This window comes from Sus scrofa, chromosome 4, assembly GCF_054392235.1.
Source record: "Sus scrofa isolate SSC_HxYL_T2T_F1_AM1 chromosome 4, Sscrofa_HxYL_maternal_Yorkshire_Landrace_v2.0, whole genome shotgun sequence".
NCBI classification, from domain to species: Eukaryota; Metazoa; Chordata; class Mammalia; order Artiodactyla; family Suidae; genus Sus; species Sus scrofa.
This window is the reverse complement of record NC_139386.1, coordinates 37,760,038-37,787,339: the sequence shown is the minus strand read 5'-3', so window position 1 is coordinate 37,787,339 and position 27,302 is coordinate 37,760,038. Positions and strand designations below refer to the sequence as shown.

The following is a 27,302-nucleotide window of genomic DNA, read 5'->3' as shown; positions in this document are numbered from 1 at the left end:
AAGTTCACTCTTGCTATTGTACATTCTGTGAATATTTTCACTACCTTAAAAGTGTAGTATTTGGGGGATTCGTATATCAATATTTCTTTCCTTTTTATTATCTGGTATATTGTATGAATGCACCTTTTGTACATAAATTATTTAGCTGTTTCATTGTTAATGGACGTTTGGGGTATTTCCTGTTTTGGTTATTATAAATAAAGCTGCCCTGGGTACTCTTTTAAAGTCTTTATAGACACATGATATTCTTTTCTCTTGGGTACATAGCTAAGTTTGAAATTGTTGTGTAATTTTTTTTTTAAGAAATTACCAGACTTTTTTTCCAAAGTGATTGTGCCATTTTACATTCCCATCAACAACATATGAGAGTTCCAGTTGCTCCATATCCTTGCCAGCATTTGGTGTTGTCAGTCTTTTTTTACTTTTTGCCTTTCTCATAAATATGTTGTCGTAGTTCATTGTGGTTTTAATTTGCACTTCCTTGATGAGCAATTATTTTGAACTATTTCATGTGATTATTGACAGTTAATTATACTTGTGAAGTTTATGTTAAATATTTGCCTATTTTAAACCTTTTTTGGGTCTTATTACTGATTGGTGGTTTTTTATATATTCTGAATTCAAGTCCTTTGTTGTGTACATTTCAAATCCATTTTGGGAATATTTTTTGCCAGTCTGTGACTTGCTTAATTCATTTTTCTAATAGGTGTCTCTTGAGCACAGTTTTACATTTTGAAGAAATGTAATTTTCAAATTTTTCCTTTATTCCTTTCTATAATGTGAGAAGGTGACCAGGGTTTTGTTTTTTGGTATGTTAAAAAAGGGAGAAAACATCTCCACTGCTTGCTTCCAAAGGAGTCTGAATTAGTTTTCTCATCTGTTGAAAGCAGGAATCCTTAAATTTTATTGCATAAGCTGTGGATTCCTTTGACACTGGTATAGCCTGTGAACCTTTTCTCAGAAAATTTTAAGCACATTGATTTTAATATGCCTTGGTGCCTTTTCTTCATGTTATTTGTGATTGGAATATGGTAAGACTTTTAGGTCTGTGAGCTTATAGTTTTCATACATACATAGAAAAATTGGGGGTATTATTTCTTGTCTTTTTTTCTATTTTTTAGGGCCGTACTTGCAGCATATGGAGGTTCATTTGTGCAGTATTTTAGATTCCATGTATAAGTGATATCATATGGTATTTGTCTTTCTCTTTCTAACTTATGTCACTTAGTGTGATAATCTCTAGGCCTGTTCACATTGCTGCAAATGTCATTATTTCATTCTTTTTTATGGCTAATATGGCTAGTATATGTGTACCACATCTTCTTTAACCATTGGTCTGTTGAGGGACTTTTAGCTTGCTTACAAAATATCCTCCTTAATTTTTAATTAATATTAAATATAAATTATAGTGACTGATTTCTTAGACTTCCCTTAGGGGTATTTCTTTCTTTTGTTTCAAAAATCAAGCAGTGGAATACTTTAATAGCTTAGACAAGAGAGGTCCAGAGTCCAGTTCTGTGGACCTAACCTTGTTTTGGGTTGAGCTTGGGTTATACAACCTCTGTTGTATAACCAAGATGATATTCAGTGATGATGTCCAATTCAAGGTCGTATTAGGGACAGTTAATAACAGGCTTCATTCCTCAATAGAAGTCTATGTGATATTTATGGTTAAACAGTAAGATATAAAGATGATATAAAACATTTTTTTCTGGATTTGTAAGTTTTATAATTTATTTTGAAGTAAAATGGCTAAGGTCTCTTGGTATTGCATTTTAGGTACTCTAGTTACTATTTATCAAGTACTTTCCATCCCAGATGAAAGACGTAAATGGCCGTGTGTCATGACCTATAAATGTAGGATGTTCAAAGAGCCTCCTGTCTTGTGGATTGAAAAGTTATGAGGTTTTTCTGGCTAGAAAACCTAGAAGTAGATCTGAATGAGGATGATATTTAAAGGAGTGTGTGTTTATACATTTATCAGCTAAGAGTAGATATGTTTGAATTTGCTGGAGATTGCTTATGCTACGAATCTTTAAAAAAGTAACATTTTCCCTAAATTCCTTGATGATCTACCTTTTTTTGTATTATTACAACAATGTTAAGGGACTTTGATGGAGTTTGTCTTTATGGGGTGGAATACCTTACAGTGGTTGGAATTTAAATCCTTAGTCTGCCAAATTGTAGCCAAATAAAAGTTCTTTGCTGTGACTTCTTTATCTGTGGAATAGGAAATATGTTTTCTACTAATAAGAAACTTTTAACTAACACTTATTTTTCTTAACTAAGAAGAGTTTCATTATAACATTTACTTTCATACTTTGAGATAACTCTTTTTTGGTGGGGGGATGCATTTGCCTGGGGACACTTGCCATTATTCCTCTTTTGAGGACATCAGGAAATCAAGAACTTTTCTTAGATTTTTCTGATATTATGTTTCTGAGAAAAGTCAGTTTTTCAGCACCTTAGCTTTATTTTTGGGAGGTAAGTTTTATGTTGTTATTTAATGAGTGAAATGCTAAAGAATGAATTTATTCTTTGTATTTATAAAATATTTTTAAGTACAATATCAAATACAATGATACTGTATTTATCAAATATATTCCCCATATAATATCATGGACTATGAAAGGAGATTGATAAAGTACAATACATAGAAACTTGAAAGTAGTAATGCTAAAGTATTGGTTTCAAATAATAATAACCAATGTATAATTTGTTCATACTTTACATGTAGAAAGAATCATGTGGGAGAAATGTTTTTATATAATTTAAATTTTTAATTATCCTTTGGGTTAAATTCTCTTGATTTATTTATTTTGATTGATAGGTGCCGAAGATGAAACAAGATTAGATATGCAGTATCCTTCTCAGTACAAAGGCCAAGAGTTATATTCACAGCAAGAGGATGAACAGCCACAGGGTTGGGTGTCATGGGCCTGGTCATTTGTGCCTGCAATTGTGAGTTATGATGATGGAGAGGAAGACTACCTTGGGAATGATCCTACATCAACCACACATCAACAGAAAGCACAGACTTTGAAGGATCCTATTGTTTCTATAGGATTTTATTGTACAAAGGCAACTGTGACTTTTAAAGTAGGTTTCTTTTTTTTTGCTGTTTATCTCTTAATGCTTAAATTTTAACTTCTAGTAAGAATCTAGTTTAGTTTGTTCTACACTCAGTAGTTGTAAGACAGAGTCTAACAGTGCTTAGTCTATAAAATCATATGAAATCTCTGAATTTTGATCTTTTCTTGTGGCTTTCTCTGCTTTTCTTTTTTACTAACTTGATAAGTTTTGAGAAAGAAAGTTTTTATCTCCCTACTGAATCTCTCTCTCTCTCTCTTTTTTTTTTTTTTTTTTTTTTGCTTTTTAGTAAGGACCACATCTGTGGCATATGGAGGTTCTCAGCCTAGGGGTAGTATTGGAGCTGCAGCTGCTGGTCTATGCCAGGGCCATAGCAATGCGGGTCCAAGCTGCATCTGTGACCTACACCACAGCTCATGGCAACACCAGATCCTTAACCAACTGAGTGAGGCCAGGGATCAAACTTGCATCCTCATGGATACTAGTTGGATTCGTTTCTGTTGTGCCACAGTGGGAATTCCTCCCTACTGAATCTTTTAATTGGCATACAAAGATGCCTTAATATTTCCATTGAAAAAGAAATATACATGAAGAAATCTGCCGTGACTTTGTGTATTCCTCCAGCTACTGTTTCATTTCTGTGCTTTCATTACACAATTTCTGGAAAGGGTTGTTTATGTACAGTTTCTTTCCTCACCTCTCTTTTTCTCTCTCAAAGATAGTGCAGTTTTTTATTATCTAGTTCCTGATCTAACTCTATTTTGCAGCACTGTTTAAAATACTTTGAGTACTTCCTCCATTAACAAACGCATGTAAAATACATTTCTCAAAAGATTACATAGAATATATTTTCTGGTTAAAGAATAATCAGATGAGCATCCTTTTAAGAAATATGATACCACTAATACTTGTGTACCCCTTATATATTCTTCTTTGATCATATCTTGTCTTTTTTGCACCTCAACTATAACCTAACCTTAATTTTGGGTTATTTCTTGACTTTTTATAGTAGTATTATCATATATGTAATATTCCTCTACAGTATCTAATTTATTTAACAAATATATATTAATGCCATCTATGATACTAAGTATTGTTTTGTATTTGGAGACCCACAGTGAACAGATCAGATATAAAACCCTGCCTCTTAAAATGTAAATTGTTATTATTAATAAGATGGTATATTTATTGATGATAAGGGTTATGTGAAAAAATAAAGGGGAAAGAGGAATATCAAATGCTTCCACTAAATAAATGGGAGGGAATTATACAATTTAAAAGTAGGTGCTCAGGGAAGGCCTTAATGGGAAGGGGATATTTCTGTAAAGACTTGTAAAAGAGGAAGCTTTGCAGATACATAGGAATGAACATTCTAGAAATAGCATATGTAAAGGCACCCAGAGTTCAAAGAACAACAAGGTGGCTGTTGGGGCCAGAGCAAAGTGAGCTAATGTGGAAGTATTACAAAATTGGGTCAGAGAGGTAATGGCTTTGAGAGAGGTCCATAAATTGTCAACCCCGCATTGAACCCGCATCCTCATGGATACTAGTGGGTCATTTTAGGGACTTTGTCATTAATCCTGATGAGATAGAAATGTTCTGGACAATTTTTAGCATAGTAGTTCTAAGATATGAATATGTTTTAAATTGTGTCATTCTGCTGTGTCGAGAATAGATCATAAGGGGACAAAAGCAGAAGTAGATCAAAGTGAGGATTGCAATTTTTAAGCAAGAGATGATGATGGCTTGACTAGGGTGGTAGCAAGTGGAGGTGATAAGAATCAGTTGGATTTTGGATGTGTTTTGAAGATCAAGAATATAGGACTTTCTGATAGATTTTATTTTGAGCCATAAATGAAATAAACAGAATCCAAGGATGGCTCCTGAGCAACAGGAAGGGTTGAGTTCTGATTTTCTGAGATGAGAGGAGTACTGTGAAAGGATTAGGTTTGAAATAAATGTTAGGACTTTGTTTTTGGACAAGTCAATGAGGGGAAACTAATGATTGTAGGTAGAAGAGCAATAGAGTGCCTGTCTGGAAGCTAAGTGCCATTTTATAGTGGAGGAAGTAGGTCATTTTTAAGCATGGATCATTGGGTTTGGCAAATTATTGGTAATCTTGACCAGAGTAGTAATTTGATAGCAGTGGAATTGTAGTTGGAGTTGGTTAAAAACAAATGGGAGGACCTGTGGGAATGTAAAATGGTGCAGTAGCTGTGGAAAACTGGTGGTTCCTCAAAAAGGTAAACAATTATTATATGACCCAGCAGTTACCCTCCTAGGTATATACTAAAAAGAATTGAAAACTGAGCTCAAACAGATGTATGTGAATCTTCATAAAGCACTACTTTACAATGGCCAAAAAGTTGAAACAACTTAAATGTCTACCAGTCAAGTGAAGGAACAACAGCCTTTTCAGAAAATAGCGGCTGTAGTTTTTTTGATAGTACCCCGAACTCAGGAAGTGGTAATTTTAAAAAAGGCTAGTTTTATACGTATATAACAAATAAGTCCTTGTTGAATAAATGTATTGTTCATCCCTCTACCCATATCCTTGTCTGTTTTCCATTTTTCTAAATTTTTGGACCTTCTTTTAGATTATTTTTTAAAAGTGTATTTATCTTTGTGGGTTTATTTTTTGATGCGGGTATTTTTCTGAAAAAGATGAACTCCTGTGTCCAATCTGTGAAGTCGTATTACAGGTATCATTCCAGGCCAACTGTTATATACTGGAAATGTAGCAGTGAAAAAGTCACAGTTTTGCTCTGGTGTTTTTTTATTTAACTTGGATTGTTTAACTACTTGAAATAAACTTTTTCAGTCAGCGGTAAGGCTCTATAAGTTATAACTCTAGCAGATGGTAGATTAAAAATGTTTTAAAAGTCTTTAAAGATTCTGATTAAAACCAATATTTTCTAATTTAACAAAAGGTAAAAAGTATAGGTAATAAGTTTCAACAAAAGTTTAGTCATGATTTCAGCAGCTTAAAAGTTTTGTTTTTTTTTTTTTTTTTTTTTTTTTCAGAAGAGTTTGGGGCAGAAATGATTAAAAAAGCATATATTCTATTATTTTAACACTTTTAAAATTGTTTATTTCTGGATTTTATGAAACAAAATTTTTTATTTTAATATGAATTTTGCAAGTGAAATTCAGTAATTTAGCTTTGTTTAAATTAAAGGGATGTGGGGTCAGTCTGAAAAAATAAAAATGATAAAACAGCAAACCCTTTAAAAATGTAATAAAAAGCCAACTGTTGCCAGCTATTATTAAATACATTGCCAATTTTAGATGATCCAAGTGAAATTAATATTAAGTTTGTGAAGGAGGTTAAGGATTGCTAGTAAAGTACTATCTTTTCTGGTGACTTTTGTGTGTTTGTTTACTTTGAAATTATTCCGGTACATTTTTATTAACTTCACTGATGAGAAGAATTGTATTAAACTGAGGCAGAATAGGCATTTATATACAAAACTTTTATAGACTTTTGGTGAGTATTTGTCATTAGTCAAAATATCTTTTAAAAAATTTGAAATATTTATGTGTCTCTGAAGGTTTCTCTAAGGGAAATATGTTGATATTTAGGAGGAAAACGTTAGAATTCATTGTTCAGCTTGGATTTGAAGAATGTATGGAATTAATTTGTAGTTCATATTTTGGTCAGAAAATAAGGTCATGTTTCTACATTAGTATTCTGAACAGTCGATAACAATCCAACAAAAATCATGCCAAATTAAATGTAGCATTTAAAAAATAATGTTGAAAATTGTTCTTGTAATGTTTGAGTCCTTTTAATCAATTAATTGCTTTTTCTCTACAGTAATTGTAGACAGCTGAAGGGTAATCAAGTTTAAAATATTTGATTTTACTTAAGCATTTTATAGAACTGTACTTTAAAAAGAGCAACATTGTATATACCAGTTGTATATATCCAAGAAATAAAGGCTTATGTTATTTAAAATTCGTTATAAAAAATGAGAATAATTAGTTGATTTCTAGTGTAAAGAGGTTATGATGCTTAAAAGTACAGATTTTCAGTTCAATAAGTTCTGTTTAACTGAAGTTAAATACTGGTTTTTTAAAAATGTCATTTGACTTGGCATTTAAGTTTAAAAAATATATCTATTTCATAAGAATAAGGGTCACTGCATCATTAGCAGACACGAGCAGAATACCTTCAAGAACTAACATCTTTATTTTGGAATAGTTTTAGATTTATATGAAAGTTGCAGAAATAGTACAGAGAGTTCATATATACTCCTTACCTAGTTTTCCTTATTGTTGTCATTTTAACACTAGCTCAGTGCATCTGTCAAAGCTAGGAAGCCAACCTTGGTGCATTATTGTTTAATTCCAGACTTGAGGTTAATTTCATAATGACCTTTTTCTGTAACATGATCCAAACCAGGAAACCCACATTGCATTTAGAAAAGTATCTTTAAAAAATAGTTTAAATTATCTAATTTTTGGATACATAGAAATAATGTGCTAAAATACTGTCAGTTTCAGGGGACCAAGTATATATGTATAGAGGGAGAGAGAGAGAAAGACACACATATATATTTTTTGTCAACATCTGTAGTAGTACTTTCTGTCTGGCATACACTCAGTATATGCATGTTTGAGTGAGTGTTTGACATATATATTGGGACTTTGAAAGTAATCGCCTTTGAATCTAGAAAAAGTTGTGTTGAATCTGTTTCTTCACAGCTTTCTTTTTGATTACAGATAGGGACACATCTTAAGAGTGATTGAACTAAACCTGATTGAATATATTAGGGAATAATGAATTGAGGTTAAAATGTATGTATATTTTTGACAGAATATATGAGCCATTTTATGAGTGGGACTGTTACAGCTACATAGCTTTTACCTTTTTAAGCAATATTATTAACAAAAAGAACTTAAGTAAAAATAAGGTGGTATTTATATTCTCTATATGAATTTATTAGGTTAGCATATTCAACCTTTATACTGTGGATAATCTGTAACAGCTGTTTTTGTTGCACCTGTTTTTCTGCTTAATAATTAAATTTCCTGAATCTTAAAATTGGCCTTGTTTCCATCAATTCATCATAGTAATGACAGTTTATTGCCATTTAATACTAATTTGACTTACTTAATATTCTCATGTTGTTTTGTAGCTCACTGAAATGCAAGCTGAGAGTAGTTATTACAGCCCTCAAAAAGTAAAATCTAAAGAAGTTTTGTGTTGGGAACAAGAAGGAACTACAGTTGAGGTAATCCTTCAACATTGAACACTTTTGGGAATCTTTTGAATGGTCCTTACGGCTAATATTTAATAAGTACATGTTTATATCATAAGTAGTATATTTAAAATATAGTTTTATATTTCTATTTTAGTGATATGAAGTATTGGTTGAAATAGTTATTCTCTAACAAAGATTTTACCGTAATATGCAACAGTAATTGTTTTTTTCCATTTCTTCATTTAACTTGTGTGTACCCATGTGCGTTTGTGTGTGTGTGTGTGTGTGTGTGTGTATTAATGTTATTGAAGTGCCAGTCATTGAAGATACAAAGGTTTGAGGATACAGGGACAAGCAAACGTTTCCTACTTTAATAGGGTTTTTGACCTGAGGAGGATAAATTTGGAAAGGTCATAATCCTAAAGATGTTTCAACTAATTAAAAAATTCTACAAGTTAAGCCTGTAACATTCTTATGAAATTCGAGTTCATAGTTCTAATGTTTCTTTTCCTCTTTTAGGCCCTTATGATGGGAGAGCCTTTCTTTGATTGCCAGATTGGTTTTGTAGGTTGCAGAGCCATGTGCCTTAAAGGAATTATGGGTGTTAAAGATTTTGAAGAGAATATGAATAGAAGTGAAACTGTAAGTCGGAATCTCCCCTTTCCTCCTTTTTTTATTTTTTATTTTTTGGACAGAATGCAGGGATAATGAGGTGCTTATTGAAGTGTTTAACCATACCAAAAAAGTCTGTTAGACTATGTATATATCTTTGGCTTGAGAGGGGAACTTTACTGTTTTCCCCTCTAAGAAATTATAGAGCTCACGGGAATTTAGAAAGTTGGTGGTACTTAACACCTGGACAGTAGTTCTAAATACTTTCCAATTCATAAATGTTTCTTCTTTCTTGTTTATGGCAGCTATATGGAGTTCCTCTTTGGTTTGTTAAAATGTTCTTTGCCAAAATAGGCAGTGAAAATGGAGACAGCATTGCTTGTCTTTTAACAGGACTTCAAATTGCAGTGATTTCTATTGACTGCTGAATTCGTGTTATAAAACCAAGGTTTTCTTTAATTGTCTAATAATGTTTCCTCCTGGTTAAAAATTTTACATTTATTTTCAGGAAGCCTGTTTCTTCATTTGTGGTGAAAATTTAAGTATAAAAGGTTTGACATACCTCACAAATTCATTGTTTGATTACCGAAGCCCAGAAAATAATGGTACTCGTGCAGAATTTATCCTGGATGCAGCTAGTCATAAGGTCAGAGAATGTGTATTTGAGCCAAAATCTTGGCTGTATTTGGGTGGACACTTTGAATACTTAAGCTTACCATCTTTTCTTTCAGTAATATATATTTTATGTATATGTAAATTATATATTTATAATTTTTATAATTATAATTATATATTATTTTATTTTTATAATTTATTATTTTATATAATATAAATTATAATTATTTGTAATTTTACTTTAACATTCACATTTATATATTTCATATATATTATTAATATATATTTATATAATATATAAAATATAAATTATTTTATAATTATAAAATTTATAATTTATGTATTTATAAATTACATATAATATATGTAAAAAACAATGGTGGTTGTTTATTGAAACATCCAGAATATGTTTGTCCAACTTCTATCTAGGGATATTTGAGGAGTGCACAGAAGTCTGTACTTTCATATAGCATATAGCCTTACTTAGTTTATCCATTCCTTACTGTTAAAATAGTCATGGAGGAGGCATGTAGAATTATTTCTTTTAATTTTAGTTACTTCTGAAGGGTAGGGTTAATGAAAAGAGATGAGGAATTTCACATTTTATTAACTATATGTCTTGTTGGCATTTTTCATATAAGATTAAATTAACGTACTTTTAATGGAATTTAAAAATTCAAAAAATTACTGCAGGTTAGTACAGTAGAATCAATAATTTACATTGACTCTATAGCCTTCATAGTTGGAAGAGAATAAAATCGTGACCTGCATAATTAATATACATTTAAAATGTTTATTAGTATATCTTTACTGTTTGAACTATTTCATATAAGTATACTGAAATACTTACTGATTAATTCGCTTTGAGAGTGTATATATCAGACAGTTTTGTGATGGTGATAAAGGTCAAGAACGTACTGTCGTACTCCATTATAGGTATTCATTAATCTAGACATTGTTGATAAAGTGGTCAAATTGACTAGTAGAATTACAGATGTCCTTTTGTGTGGTATGTGGCAGAGGTAACACTACCTTTTTTAGAAGTGAGTTCTTTGAATAACCTCTGTTCTTCTGTTTTTGTAATCTTTTGTGTTGGTGCTCATTCTGTGTAAGGATAATTAGATTTTAAACTCAGAAGTCCATTCTATACAATGTGTGTTATGTTTGCTTTGCTTTGTTGATAGGAGACATACACTGAGATAGCTGGAATGCAAAGGTTTGGGGCTTTTTACATGGATTACCTATATACAATGGAGAATACCAATGGCAAAGGTACTGGTTCCTTTCCTTGATGTTGGCTTTTCCTTGTTTCCACGGAAACAAAGGCTTCTTTAGAATCAATTGGTCCTTGACTGGGTGTACTCTGTTACATCAGATTTGCCTTCTGTTACTTTGGGGAGTGATTTAATTTTAATGTCATGTTAGAATTTTCTTAGATTCTTAACATTTTTAGTCCTTTCATTGTGTAGCTGATTGAAAAGACATTTTATATAATCAACTAGAATTAGTATGTACCAAATATTGAAATTTTTGATGCATTGAATTTCATACATTAAGTTCTCAAAAAGCATAAATGTTTCTTTTTCTGTATTAAATACATTTTGAAGGTTATATAGATCTTTTTATTAAAAAGAGTTGTTTCTAAGAGGAAAGCAGAAATGTGTTCTAGAAACTGTGGACACAGTCTGTTATTTGCATTTCATTTTTATTGTGTTAGCAGTCAAATGATTGCAAAAATTTAGCAATTTGGTATCATGTGCACATCAATATACTATGTTCTTGTTATTCCTGTCTTGTTTCATATTGAAAACTTAGTCAAAATAGATTCACCATTTTTTTGGTTAATCTTTCAAATTTTAATTAACTCTTTGTGTTAGGGGATGAGTTAGATATTGTGAATGCAGAGAAGTCCAAAGTACTTCTCAATAAACCAGTGGGTAGTGTTTATGCACTCTAATAAATGATTCTAACGTAGCATGTTAAGAACAGCAGTATAATCAGGCAGCTAAAAGAGGTCCAGGTAAACTACTTTTGTCTGTGGGGTTGAAGCCTTCACAGAAGAGTTGATCTTGAAGGATTGTTAGGTTTTGTTAGATGAAAATAGGAGGAAAGAGCACTAATTTTCTGCTTCCTCCTTTTGTAATGGATTTCTAAGCATTGGTGTTGTCATTGATCAAACTTTGGATTCACTTCTTTCCCTAAAATCTTCCTGAAGTAATCTTACTTGTTTTCGTGGATTTAAGTACTTTCTATATGTTGTTGATACCTGTATTTGTATTTTCAGTCCAAACTTCTTTAAGATTTAGAATTAAATATCCAATGCATGCTTGATATTTTCACCTCTGCATCTCACAAATTGTTAAAATTGAATATGTCAAAAATTGAGTTATTAATAACCCCATGACCACCTACTACTTCTCCCCTATTTTCAGTTTTTTCTTTTGGAAAATTTTTCTACCATTTTGTAGTCATGTAAGCCAGAGACCTGGGAATCATCATGACACATTTCTCTCCTAGCATTCAACCCATTGGCACATTCTGTCAATTTTTTATTTTTTTAAGGGCCACACCTGCAGCACTTGGAAGTTCCCAGGCTAGGGGTTGAATCAGAGCTGTAGCTGCTGGCCTACACCACAGCCACAGCAACGTGGGACCTGAGCCAAATCTTTCACCTACACTGAAGCTCATGGCAACCCTGTTTCCTTAACCCACTGAGTGAGGCCAGGTATCCTATGGACACTAGTCAGCTTTGTTACCTCTGAGCCCCAATGGGAACTCCACATTTTGTCAAATTTTATCTCCAGAATCTGTCTCGAACTTATTACTTTCCATAAACTCCACTGTTAGGACTCTCAGCCTGTCTATCTTCTTTGGATTCTAATAGCTTTTGTACTGACTTCTTGCTTCTACTGTTGCCCTCCTCTAATCCATACTGTAATCAGACTGGTTTAATTCCATGCTTAAAATTCTCACTGTCTTCTTATTGCTTTATTAAAAACTAAAATAGTTGATCAGATTTTGGTCTTGGGTGACTTTGTGGATAATTATAGCCACTAAGGAGGATAGAGACATAAAAGGAAGATCTTCGGAGGAAAAGATGTTTTTTGAGGTACCCGGGGACAGACATTGGTAGAGCTGATCAGTAGCCAGTTAGATGTGTCAGGTTTCCCCCCACTAGACAAAAGTACAACATTGCTATGAAACCTTGGTATTCTGCAGTGGTGTAAAGTGACGAAACAGTTACTAGGACGTATCTTGTTAACAGATGCACAGAATAAATCAAGATAAACACAGATGCTCACAGACACAGTTAAAAGCTTTGGTGGCTTGGTGCTGAGATTCTGTAGTTCCTGGGGAAGGAGCTTGGTGGTGCCACTTCTGACACGAAAGTGTGTGCTGCTCCTGTAATGTCTCACTGCAAAACAAGTGGTGAATGCTATTTTCACCTTTTTTCAAAACAAAAATCCCCTTTGGCTTTCTTCTGGTTAGGGAAACAGGTACTAATGTAGATCTTTCATAAAAGTGAATGGCATAAAGCTAACTTTTAAGAAAGAAAGAGGTACCTGTATATGATATTGCAATTCACAAGTATCTGTTCTAAGAACTTTGTGAATTGTTATTGTGTTGTAGTTGCTAAATGTAAGCTAGTAAGTTTCTTCTTCTTTTTCTTCTTCTTTTGTATGATGTATGCACTGTGGATTCGATATTTTGTGAGGAGGTCAGTTGGCACATTTTGTCAGTATTTTTTTTTTTTTTTTTGCCTTTTTAGGGCCGTACCTGCAGCACATGGAAGTTCCCAGGCCTAGGGGTTGAATCAGCTGTAGCTGCTGTAGCTGCTGGCGTACACCACATGAAGTAGTCCACTTGAAATGAAACCTCACACTGAAATTTTTTTTATTTGTACATATTTTGATTCTAAAGTTTGGAAAAAATTGAAACATGATTTATATTTGGTAGGGTTCTTATATGTTTTCTGGCAGAGAAACTAGTACTTTGTTAATTTTTGAATTTTTCAGATATTCTGTGAATAGTATACATTATTGTAGACTATACTGTATACTAACTTGTTATATACTAACAAGATGTTAGTTATAACATATAACAGAAAAGTTCTATACATTTATGTACAGAATAGCAGAAAAATGTAAAGACCTGTGTATTCTTCTCATAAGCCAATAACAGGACGGTGTCAGCATTGAGAGCCTCCTGTGTTCCTTTTCCATCACAGTCTTCTTCCTCCCTCACTAGAGGAAACCATTGTTATGAGATTTGTATGATCTTTTTCTAGCTTTTGGTTTACCACTTACACAGATATTTTCTCAATTGTGCAAACAGATCATTTTTTAAAAGAAAATAATTCCACTGTTAATTTAACTTGTAAATGTCACATGTACCTTAAAAATGTGTTCATTCATTCACCCAATTATCTGTTAATTTATTATATGACTGCTTTTAGGCAGATGCTTTCATGTGTTTGTTTCTTATGGTGAATCATTATTCACTTACAATATATTGGTGGTGGTGATAGCTAATATTCATTGAATGGTTTTAAATGGAAGGCACTGTTCTAAGTGTTTTACATGGTATTAACTTATTTAATCCTCTTGATAACCCCTCGAGGAATATAACAATATCTTCATTTTATAGATGAGGAAACAACCAGTCCTAGAGTTATATAACCTGGCAAAGATGACACACCTGTTATGTGGGATTTGAGTCCAGCAAGTCTAACTCAGTAGCCTACATTCATAACTACCATGTTCAGATTTTCTTCTTTCTTGCATTACTTGAAACAATAAATTTGTAGAAATTTTAGTATTTTTGAGCCTAAGAAAGTATTTGGAATTCTCATAAGCAGTTAATTTTAAATGCTTTAAAGAAATATTTTCTTCGTGGTTTGTTGTACCTTGACATTTATTTCTGTAGTCCAATTCATCAAAAAGTCCCCTACATTTTAGCCTAAGTATCTAAGTGCATATTAAACTAATAATTTCACAAAGTTTGTAGTGAATTGTGAAATTTTGAAAGTAGATTTGGTTGGTGGGCTTTGAGTAAGTTCATGGCAGTATTTTCCATTATGTAAAAAACTAGTACAATAGAGAGCTTATTTTATTTACTTATTTTAAATTTTATTGGAATAGAGTTGGTTTACAACATTGTATTAGTTTCAGGCATACTACAAAGTGAATCAGTTATATACATATATCCATTCTTTTTTCCCCATACAGATTATTACAGAACATTGGGTAGACCTCCCTGTGCTATACATTAGGTCCCTGTTAGTTATCTCTTTTATGTGTAGTAGTGTGTATGTGCTAATGCTATCCTCCCAACTTATCCCTGTCTCCCATGATCTTTCCTTTGATAATGCTAAATTTGATGTTAAAATCTGTTTCTGTTTTATAAATATGTTCTTTTGTATCATTTTCATTAGATTCCAAATACAAAGTGATATGATACAATTGATATTTGTCTTTCTCTAACTTTCTTCACTTATTATGATAACCTCTCATTCCATCCATGATGCTATAAATGGCATATGCCATTCCCTTTTATGGCTTAGTGATATTCCATTATATATAAGTACTACGTCTTATTTAACCACTCCTCTTTTTTTTTTCTTTAAATGATATTTATTTTTTCCATTATAGCTGGTTTACAGTGTTCTGTCAGTTTTCTGTGGTGCAGCAAGTTGACCCAGCCACACATACATGTATACTTTCTTTATCTCACATTATCATGCTCCATCATAAGTGACTAGACATAGTTCCCAGGGCTATACATCAGAATCTCATTGCTTATGCATTCCAAAGGCAATAGTTTGCATTCCCAGTCCATCCCACTCCCTCCCCCTCCCCTTTGGCAACAAGTCTGTTTTCCAAGTCCATGATTTTCTTTTCTGTGGAATGGTTCATTTGTGCCATATATTAGATTCCAGATATAAGTGATATCATGTGGTATTTGTCCTTCTCGTTCTGACTTACTTTACTTAGTATGAGAGTCTCTGGTTCCATCCATGTTGGTACAAATGGCATTATTTTGTTATATTTTTATGGCAGAATAGTATTCCATTGTGTATATATACCACTTCTTAATCTATTCATCTGTTGATGGACATTTGGGTTGTTTCCATGTCATGGCTATTGTGAGTGGTGCTGCAGTGAACATGTGGGTGCATGTGTGTTTTTCAAGGAAAGTTTTGTCTGGATATATGCCCAAGAGTGGGATTGTTGAGTCATATATGGTAGTTCTATATGTATAGTTATCTAAGATACCTCCATACTGTTTTCCATAGTGGTTGTACCAATTTCCCACCAACAGTGTAGGAGGCTTCCCTTTTCTCCACACCCCCTCCAGCATTTGTTGTTTGTAGACTTATTATGATGGCCATTCTGACTGGTGTGAGATGGTATCTCGTGGTAGTTTTGATTTGCATTTTCTAATAATCAGTGATGTTGAGCATTTTTTCATGTGTTTGTTGGCCATCTGTATATCTTCTTTGGAGAAATGTCTATTCAGGTCTTTTCCCCATTTTTCCATTGGGTTGTTGGCTTTTTTGCTGTTAGTTGTATACGTTGTTTGCATATTGCATGGTTTGAAACTGTTTTCTTCATTCTGTAAGTTGTCTTACTGTTTTTTTCTTTTTCTTTTCTTTTTTTTTTTTTATGGTTTCCTTTGCTGTGCAAAGGCTTGTCAGTTTGATTAGGTCCCATTGGTTTATTTTTGCTTTTATTTCTGTTGCCTTGGGAAACTGACCTGAGAAAACATTTGTAAGGTTGATGTTAGAGCATGTTTTGCCTACTCTTCTAGGAGTCTTATATTTAAGTCTTTAAGGCATTTTGAGTTTATTTTTGTATATGGTGTAAGGGTGTATTCCAGTTTCATTGATTTTCATGCGGCTGTCCAGTTTTCCCAGCACCACTTGCCGAAAAGACTGTCTTTTGTGGTTCCATATAAATTTTTGAATTGTTTGTTCTAGTTCTTTGAAAAATGTCATGGGTAATTTGATAGGGATTGCATTGAATCTGTAGGCTGCTTTGGGTGGTATGGCCATTTGTGCAATTTTAATTCCTCCAATCCAGGAGCCTGGAATATCTTTCCATTTATTTGAATCTTTTTTAATTTCCTTGATTAATGTTTTGTAGTTCTCAGCATGTTTAGACTTTCACCTCCTTGGTTAGGTTTATTCCCGGGTATTTAATTTTGGGGGGTGGGGTGTGATTTTAAAAGGTATTTGATTTTTATATTTCTTTTTTAATATTTCATTGTTAGTATACAGATATGTGACCAATTTCTGAATGTTAATCATGTATCCTGCTACTTCGCTGAATTTGTTGTTTAGCTTGAGTAGTTTTTTTTGTGGAGTCCTTAGGGTTTTCTGTATGTAGTATCATGTTATCTGCATACAGTGACAGTTTTACCTCTTCCAATTTGGATACATTTTATTTCTTTTTTTTTAAATTTTTTCCCTCTGTACAGCATGGGGATCAAGTTATTCTTACATGTAACATTTTATTTCTTTTGTTTGTCTGATTGCTGTAGCTGGGACTTCCAATACTATGTTTATTGTTACCTTTTTTTTGTCTTTTTGCTATTTCTTTGGGCTGCTCCCCCGGCATATGGAGGTTCCCAGGCTAGGGGTCCAATTGGAGCTGTAGCCACTGGCCTACACCAGAGCCACAGCAACGCAGGATCCAAGCCACGTCTGCAACCTACACCACAGCTCACGGCAACGCCGGATCGTTAACCCACTGAGCAAGGGCAGGGACTGAACCCGCAACCTCATGGTTCCAATACTATGTTTAATAAAAGTGGTGAGGGTGGGCATCCTTGCCTTGTTCCAGATTTGATTGGGAAAGCATTCAGCTTTTCTCCATTGAGTATTATGTTTGCTGTGGGTTTGTCATAAATGACTTTGATTATGTTAAGGTATCTTCCCTCTATACCCAGTTTGGTAAGAGTTTTGATCATGAATGGATGTTGGACTTTGTCAAATGCTTTTTCTGCATCTATTGAGATGATCATGTGCTTTTTTGACTTTTTTTTTTGCTTAGGTGGTATATGATGTTGATGGATTTGTGTATGTTGAACCATCCTTGTGAAACTGGGGTGAATCCCACCTGGTTGTGGTGTATGATCTTTTTTATATCTTGTTGGATTTGGTTGGCTAAAGTTGTGTTGAGAATTTTTGCGTCTATATTCATCAAAGATATTGACCTATAGTTTTCCTTTTTAGTGGTGTTTTGGTTTTGAAATTAGGGTGATGGTGGCGTCATAGAATGTCTTTGGGAGTGTTCCTTCTTCTTCATCCTTTTGGAAAAGTTTAAGGAGCATGGGTATAATTTCCTCTTTGTATGTTGGGTGGAATTCACCTGTGAAGTCATCTCTGGTCCTGGACTTTTATTTGTAGGGAGTGTTTTTATGACATACTCAGTTTAATTTCTAGTGATTGGTCTGTTTTTAGTTGATCTGTTTCTTCTTGATTCAGTTTTGGTGGGCTGTAAGTCTCTAGAAAGTTGTCCATTTCTTCTAGGTTGTCAAATTTTTGGCATATAATTGTTCATAGTATTCTCTTACGGTTTTTTTGTTTGTTTGTTTGTTTGTTTGTTTTTTTTTGTATTTCTGCAGTATCTGTTGTGATTTCTCCTTTTTCATTTCTTATTTTGTTTATTTTGTTTTTTTCTTTCCTCTTCTTGGTGAGTCTGGCCAGAGGTTTGTCAATTTTGTTTACATTTTCAAAGAACCAGCTCTTGGTTTTATTGATTTTTTTTTCTATTGTTTTTTGGAGCTCTATTTTATTGATTTTCTCTCTGATCTTTCCTTCTCTCCTAAAAGGTTTTGTTTGTTCTTCTTTTTGTAATTCTTTGTGTTGGGTTAAGTTGTCGATTTGAGATTTTTCTTCTTTTTTTGAGGAAGGCCTGTATTGCTTGCTATGAATTTCCCTCTAAGCAGTGCCTTTGCAGCATCCCATAGATTTTGAATGGTTGTGTTTTTACTACCGTTTTTCTCAAGGTATTTTTTAATTTTCCTTTTGATATCCTCATTGACCCATTGGTTTTTTTAGTAGCATGTTTAATAATCTCCATGTAGTCATTTTTTCTCATTTCTTTTCCTGTGGTTGTTTTCTAGTTTCATGCCATTGTGGTCAGAGAAGATTCTTGGAGTAATTTCTATACTCTTAAATTTGTTGAGGTTAGTTTTGTGCCCAAGTATGTGGTCAATCCTTGAGAATGTTCCATGTGCACTTGAGAATAATGTATATTCATTCCAAGTTTTTGGATGTAATGTTCTGAAAATGTCAATGAAGTCTAACTTCTCTATTGTCTGATTTAGGATCTCTGTTGCCTTATTGATTTTCTGTCCAGAGCATCTGTCCGTTGATGTGAGCGGGGTGTTAAAGTCTCCTACTATTACTGTATTCAGATTAATTTCTCCTTTTATGTCTGTATTTGTTTTATGTATCTGGGTGCTCCTATATTAGGGGCATATATAATGATGATTGTAATATCCTTTTCTTATATGGATCCTTTTACCATTAAATAGTGTCCTTCTTTGTCTTCCTTAATGGCCTTCATTTTAAAGTCTATTTTGTCTGATATGAGTATTGCATCTCCTGCTTTCCTGTCTTTTCCATCACATGAAATATCTTTTTCCATCCCTTCACTTTCAATCTATATGTGTCCTTTGCCCTAAGGTGAGTCTCTTGTAAATGCAGATTGTTGGTTTTTGCTTTTTTATCCCATCTGCCACTCTTTGTCTTTTGATTGGAGCATTCAGTGAGTTGACATTTAAGGTAATTACTGATAAATATGTATTATTTAAACATTGTTTGCCAGTTGATTCTGTTTCTCCTTTGTTCCTTTATTTTTTTTTTTGGTTGGATGACTTCCAGTTATTTTATGCTTGTGTACTTTTCTTTTTGGTTTTTGTGAGTGTAATGTTTGGTTTTGATTTGTGATTGACCTGTTTTTTAAGTATGTTAACCCCTTCCTTCGGCCTTGTAGTCAGACAGGATGAAACGCATTATTAAAAGAAAAAAAAAGAGTCTAGATTTTATTCCTTTCTTAACCTACAGTATATGATTTTGAAGTACTTTTTTAACGTCTTCATATTTGTCCTTTTGCTGTTCCTTGTGTTTATTGTCACTTTCACAGTAGTTTTTTTTTTCCTTTTAGCTCTGTATGCTGGTCTATTTAAGTAATTGCTTTCCAATTGTGATTTCCTCCATCTTATTTCTTCTTACTTCTTTTTTTATTTAGATAAGCTCTTTCAGTATTTCTTTTAGAATGGGTTTAGTATTGTTGTACTCTTTTAGCTTTTGTCCACTGGAGAAATTTTTTATTTCCCCTTCTATTTTAAATGCTATTCTTGCTGGGTAGAGTATTGTAGGATGCAGATTTTTGCCTTTTAAAAGTTTGTATACGTCTTGCCACTCTTTCCTGGCCTGTAGTGTTTCTGTAGAGAAATCAGCTGATAGCCTTATGGGGGTTCTTTTATAATTAACACTTTGCTTTTTTCTTGCTGCCTTTAGAATCCTCTCTTTAACTTTTGCCATTTTTATTATTTTTATTATAATATGTCTTGGTGTGGACCTATTTGGCTTCAACTTGTTTGGGGCCCTCTGTGCTTCCTTTATCTTCATATTTGTTTCATTTAGATTTGGAAAATTTTCAGACTTAGTTTCTTCACATATATTTTCAATCCCTTTTTCTTTTTCTTCTCCTTCTGGAATTCCTATTATGCATAGTTTGGCCTGCTTTGTTTTATCCCACAGATCTCTTATATTGCTTTCATGTTTTTTCATTTGGTTTTCTGTCTGCTGCCCTGATTAGGTGATTTCCGTTATTCCCTCTTCCAAGTTACTAATTCATTCCTCTGCAATATTTATTCTGGTCTTTAGTGCCTTTAGCTCAATTTGCGTCTCTGCAAATGAATTTTCTAATCTTTCTATGTTCCTCCTTATATTTTGTAGTTCCTTTGTAAAGTAATCTGCATTACTGTTTATATCTGCTCTTAATTCCTTGATTTTCAGCTTTAATTCTTCAGTATTCTCACTACCTCCCTTTTGAACTCAGTGTCTATCAGACTGCAGAGGCCTATTTCATTGTTTGCTGCTTTAGGTGAATTCTCCTATTCTTTTAACTGGAAATGGTTCCTGAGCTTCTTCATCTTGCTTATGTTTTTCTTTTTCTGTGAGTTTAGGGAATTCAAACTGTATTCTTAGAGGGCTATTTCTATGCAGGAGCACCCCTTTGTATTTTATGGGGGGTTACTATTTATTTTTGGCATGGGAGTTTGGATATCTGCTGTCTCTTGGGTGTGAGCAGGCTGTTATCCTCATGGTGCTGAGTGGGTTACCAGGGAGAAGGAGGCAGTGGGTAGGGCTGGTAGTCAGTGCCTGGTTGCTGGGCTCTTAAACAGCAGCAAGGACCTGCATGAAGGTGGCACAGGCTGCTCCTATTTGCATGGCCCTAGGAAGTGGTAATGAGCCTTAGGCAGATTTACAAGGTGCCCAGGGCATCTGGCAGTGGCTACGGAAGGGTGTGTGAGTTCCTAGGGCAGTGAGAGCAACAACAGGTAGTGTTCAGTCATAGTGCCCTCCTCTGTGGTGCCCTCTGAAGTGATTGGGGCTGTAAGTGCTGCCTGTTCAGGGACCCCTAATGGTAGCAGGCCATGCCGACCTCTGGAGTCCTTGATAACTGTGCTTTTTGGCCCCTGCCACCTGTAGACTACCCAAGAAGCACCCCATCCTGCTTAGTCCACACAAGAGGTGCTGCCATGCTCCTCCTAATTGCAGGGTCCTGGGAAGGGACAGTGATCAAGCCTGTGGGTGAACATTTAATTTTAAACAGTCTGTTTTTCAGTGAAACTTCTAAGGAGTGTTTGGTGGTTGCAGCAGCAGGACGGGTATGTTCCCAGGAGAGTGAGACCAACAACAGGTGATGTTCAGTCACAGTGCCCTCCTATGTGGTACTCTCTGAGGTGATTAGGGCCACAAATCATGCCTGTTCACATACCCCTGTTAGTGGCAGGCCATGCCCACCTCTGGAGTCAGAGATAACTATGGTTAACCACTCCTCTTTCAATGGACATTTAGGTTGCCTCTATGTCTTAGTTATTGTAAATGTTGCTTCAGTGAACATTGGGTTGCATGTATCTTTTCAAGTTATGTTTTTCTTTGGATAGATGCTGAGGAGTGGGATTGCTGGATCATATGGTAGTTTCATTTTTAGTTTTTTAAGGAACCTTCCTACTGTTCTTAATAGTTGTTGCACCAGCTTACATTCTCACCAACAGTGTGGGAGGGTGCCCTTTTCTTCACACCCTCTCCAGCATTTACTGTTGGTAGACTTTTTGATGATGGCCATTCTGACAGGTATGAGGTGATAACTCATTGTAATTTTGGTTTTCATTTCTCTAATAATTAATGATGTTGAGCATCTTTTTGTGTGCTTTTTGATCATCTGACTTCTTTAGAGAAATGTCTATTTAGATCTGATGACTTTTTGATTGAATTGGTTTTTTTTTCATATAAAGCTGCATGTAATATTTGTGTATTTTGATAATTAGTCCCTTGTAGGTCTCTTCATTTGCACAGATTTTCTGCTACTCCGTGAGTTGTCATTTCCTCTTCTTCTTAATAAGGTTTCCTTTGCTGTGCAAAACTTTAAAGTTTAATTAGGTCTCACTTGTTTATTTATTTTTTAATTTGCATTACTCTAGGAGGTGGATCAAAAAAGATATTGCTGTGATTTATGTCAGTGTTCTGCCTATGTTTTCCTTTAGAAGTTTTATAATATGTGGCCTTATGTTTAAATCTTTAATCCATTTTGAGTTTATTTATGTGTATAGTGTTTGAGAGCATTCTAATTTGTTTCTTTTACTTGTAGTCTCACTTATTGAAGAGACTGTCTTTTTTCCCCTGTGTTTTTTTTTTTTTTTTTTGCCTTCTTTGCCATAGATTCTTTGACCATGATTGTGTGGGTTTATTTCTGGGCTTGCTTTCTTATTCCACTGATGTATTTTTCTGTTTTTGTGCCAGTGCCATACTGTTTTGTTGTGTGTAACTTTGTAGCATAGTCTGAAGTCAGGGAACCTGATTTTTCTAGTTCTATTTTGCCTTTTCAAGATTGCCTTGGGTATTCAGGGTCTTTTGAGTTTCCATACAAATACAAACATTTTTGGTTCTAGTTCTATGAAAAATGCCATTGATGGTTTGAATAGGGATTGTGTTGAATCTGTAGATTGCCCTGGGTAGTATAGCCGTATTGACAATATGACTAGGAATATATGAATAATAGATTTAATTTTTTTTTGTCTGTGATATTGAGACTAAAGATTGAACTGAACTCCTTTGTGTGAAATGAAGGAAATGTATTTTTGAAAAAGTTATCAGAAGGTATAGGTATGGAATTTTTGTGTTTAACTGGGACTTCTTAGATTCTAAAGGTAGTAAATGTTGGAAAGTTTACTTTCCTATTTTTGTTTGATTAAACAAAATAGCTTAAGTAAAAATTATTGTATGTTATCACTTAAAATAGTGGATTTATCTACTAAAATCAAATCTCTGATATAAGTTGTATATATATTAGATAAGGAGAAATATCTGTAGGTAGAGGCAGTATTTTTTTTTAGAAGATAGCCTTAGTTCCTCTTAGATATATGGACAGGATTGAGGAAATTGGATTCTATACCATGGGGCGTGGCCATAATTGTTTTATTCAAGAGAAAGTTCAAAGTGGATAATACCTGTTTACTTTCATAGTCATCAATGAAATTCTCATGTGAACATGTAATTTTAAGCAGTCTGTTTTTTAGTGAAACTTCTAAGGTAAAATTAGTAATAAAATGCAGTTTCCTCCAGAGTAACCCTTCCTAGTCAACATAATAGCATTGTGTATAGAGTTATTAGATATAGGCCAGTTAGTCTTTCAAAAATAATTTTTTAAGAATGACCATTTAAATTTTATAGCACTTCTTATGACATAAAATAGGTAACAGGAATATTTATTTATTGTCTTGTGTCATTTTAGGGGTGCACCCGCTGCATATGGAAGCTTCCAAGCTAGGGGTTGCATTGGAGCTACAGCCGCTGGCCTATACCACAGCCACAGCAACACAGGATCTGAGTCGTCTATGAGACCTACACCACAGCTCACAGCAACCCCTGATCCTTAACCCACTGAGCAAGGCCAAGGATCGAATATGCGTCCTCATGGATGCCAGTCAGATTTGTTTCTGCTGAGCCATGACGGGTACTCCATGGAGCAATTTTTTAAATTGTTTTTGTTAATGTATTCTCACCTGCATAAAGAAAAATATAGGTCAGCAGGCTTTATAAGATGAGTAATATTAAAAATATATACTTGGTATTTCTGATCGATACAGTATTAATATAAAATTTGGCTTCTTATAGGTTCTGCCAATCAGCAAGACTTTTCTTCGGGGAGAAGTGAAGATTTGGGAACTGTTCAGGAAAAGTCTACCAAAAGCCTTGTTATAGGACCTCTTGATTTTCGCTTGGATAGCAGTGCAGTACATAGAATTTTAAAAATGATTGTTTGTTCCTTGGAACATGAATATGAACCATATAGTAGACTAAAACCAGGTTTGTTTTTGGCTTAATTTTGAATATTTTGCAGTTGACTTGAATGATTATATAATCCAATTGTGTTTTGCTAACTTAACCTTTTTAGGATATTTTGTTTATCCGATTTTCATGTATTTAGTTGTTAAAGATTAAACTCTGATGTCTAATGATGTTAACTAGCTTTTGATATAACTTTTGGTCATTTTGTATATAGTATCTTTTGTTTTTGAGGTTTTTTTGGTCCATTTTTCTATTGAATTGTTTACTTTTGATTTTTAGAGGTTTTAAATTTAATTTTCAATATGCCGTGGGTACAGGTACTTTGTGGAGGTACCTATGTCTATCTATATGTCTTTCCATCTATGGCAAGTATTTTCTCCCAGTCCGTGGCTTGCTTTTACATTATCTCAATGGTTTTTATGAAAAGATGCTGTTATTCTTTTAATGACAGATGCTAAGAATTTCTTTAAAATATTTTTAAATATAAAATGTAAATTCTTATATGGCAAGGGCATACATTTTCTAGAATAGTGTAATTTATTTCTGTTAAAGAAAACACACTTGGAGTTCCCGTCATGGCTCAGTGGTTAATGAATCCAACTAGGAACCATGAGGTTGTGGGTTCGATTCCTGGCCTTGCTTAATGGGTTAAGGATCTGGCATTGCCATGAACTGTGGTGTAGGTCACAGATATGGCTCAGATCCCACATTGCTATGGCTCTGGCATAAGCTGATGGCCACAGCTCCAACTAGACCCTTAGCCTGGGAACCTCCATATGCCGTGGGAGCGGCCCAAGAAATGGCAAAAAGACAAAAAAAAAGAAAACACAGTTTTACGACTGCTTCATTGTTGAAAAAAAGAATTTGACCTTAAAATTTGGAGAATTAATTTTTCAGTTAATTAAGAAAATTATTAAAAATAATTTTTCATTGAATTTTTATTATTTCATTTTAGATACTAAGGATGAAAGTGAAACAGTTCTAAATCCTGAAGAAGTGGCATCTTTGGAGGAATATATTCCTACTCGACATACAAGTGTTACTCTCCTCAAATGTACCTTCACAATTTTCATGGCTGAATTCAACTTGCTGGATCATTTGCTACCTGTCATTATGGGAGAAAAGGTGTATTTTGTCATTCACTACTTGTTTTATTATATATGTGTATTTTTTGGTCCTCCGAGACTGTAAGAGGAAGATGATTAAGAAAAGAATATCAGTTTATTTTAGTATCATCTGCCTATGGTGACGTTAAAGCAAAGTAACTATGATTGTTAATTCTTAGGAAGTAATTTTTGTTTATTTAGATAAATAGGTAAATAGTTTTAAAAAACAACCTCAAGCTAAGGCTCTGTAAAGAAATGCTGAAGAGCATGGGCCTAGATGTCTGACCATGTCCAAGCTATGACACCTTAAAACACTTTGCTTATGACACTAAGCCTGTTTTCCTTTTGTGAAAAACAAAAGGTAAGTTTTTCAAGTAGGCTGACAGATTTAGCCAGCAAAGAAGCAACAAGCCCAGGTAGATTCAGATAGTTTATTATTTACATAAACAGCAAAAGCAAATCGGTAATGGTGTCAGCTTGCCTTGTCCCTTCAGGACAACCTTGAAACCAGAGCACCAAATGACATGGATCCATTTCCACACTGTAGTTATATAGCCTACAGCTGTACTTTGAGGGAAGTAGATGGAACTACCCCATCCTGCCTGAATGAAGGATGCTGATGAGAATTGTTCCACAGCAGCATTTCTTAAGATGAGAAGTGGAGTGAGAAATGGTCTTTTAGTAACTCTGTACAGGACCACCTGATCTGATAGTATCACAGGATGCTCTGCCAAGGCATGTTTGTTGTGGCTTAGCCTTGCCTTTGTGGCCAACATGAATTTTAATATTGTCAAGGTGCTGGCACAGAGCAGTTCCCCAAAAGTACCAATCCTAGAATTACTTTGAATATTCAATGAAATAATACATATAAACCATTTTGTACATATTAGGAACTTAGATGCTTAATATTTAAGGTCCATATACAATGTATTGCTCTCTGAGTCTGCCATATACATATAAGGTATTATCTGTTATCATTAATTTATTACATTTGGGGTTTTATATATATATATATATATATATATATATATATATTTTTTTTTTTTTTTTTTTTTTTTTTTTTTTTTTTTGTGGCCATACCTGTGGCATATGAAAATTCCTAGGCCGGGGATTGAATCCAAGCCATAGCTGTGACATGTGCCACAGCTGTGGCAATGCTGAATCCTTTAACCCACTGCGCTGGGTTGGGGATAGAACCCATACCTCAGCAGTGACCCTAATCCCTAATCACTGCAGTTGGATTCTTAACCCACTGCGTTGTAGTGGGAATGCTGGGTTATATTTCTTTTGATGGCTGTGTAATGATTGAGTATATAAATAAAAGTTGTCCTAACTTTAAATAAGAACTTACAGAAGTATGGCAGAGATTAGGATGCATTAATTTCATTTGCATGTTTGCTCTCTATAAGCCAATCATTGTATTACTGGGTAAAGAGATCATCTGGAGAAAATTTCAGTGGAGAAAAATTAAAATATGTTAGTGTTAAACATGAACTTTAAAGTAGCTATGATTAATAAATTCAAGAAAGAGACAAAGAATTGGAAGATATTGAAAAGACTTCAATCCATTATAAAAAGAGCCAAATGAAATTTTGGAACTGAAAACTAACAGAAGTTAGAAATGAAAGGATGGAAAAAGATATACCATGTAAATGCTAATCACAGACAAACAACAAAGTCCTACTGTATAGCACAGGAAGCTATACTCAATAGCCTATGCTAAGTCATAATGGAAAAGAATATGAAAAAGAATATGTATAACTGAATCACTTTACAGCAGAGATTAACACAGCATTGTAAAACAAAACTATACATCAATAAAAATTTTAAAAGTGCTAACCAGTTTTTAAAGTTGCTGTTTTTTGTTTTCTGTGTTTTTTGACTGTACCTACAGCATATGGATATTCGTGGCTAGGGATCAAATCTGAGCCATAGATGTGACCTATACCACAGCTGCAGCAATGCCAGATCCTTAACCTGTTGTGCTGGGTTAGGGATCTAACCTGTGCCTCAGCAGTGACCCAGGCCACCAGAGACAAATCCAGGTCCTTAACCCACCATGCCACAGTGGGAACTCCTTTA

The 27,302-nt window shown here is 34.0% G+C and overlaps 1 protein-coding gene across 32 annotated transcripts in view; it reads left to right on the top strand.

Annotated features, from left to right (window-relative positions):
• Nucleotides 1–27,302, top strand: part of VPS13B (vacuolar protein sorting 13 homolog B) — a 729,842-nt gene that overhangs the window by 55,510 nt on the left and 647,030 nt on the right. For all 32 annotated transcript variants that reach the window (XM_085021978.1, XM_085021986.1, XM_085021974.1 and 29 more), the window contains 7 exons: nt 2,831–3,099; nt 8,232–8,327; nt 8,817–8,939; nt 9,418–9,555; nt 10,709–10,796; nt 23,941–24,132; nt 25,070–25,239. In XM_085021978.1, the coding sequence (XP_084878104.1) occupies nt 2,831–3,099; nt 8,232–8,327; nt 8,817–8,939; nt 9,418–9,555; nt 10,709–10,796; nt 23,941–24,132; nt 25,070–25,239 (1,076 nt within the window). The remainder of the gene's footprint in view (nt 1–2,830; nt 3,100–8,231; nt 8,328–8,816; nt 8,940–9,417; nt 9,556–10,708; nt 10,797–23,940; nt 24,133–25,069; nt 25,240–27,302) is intronic.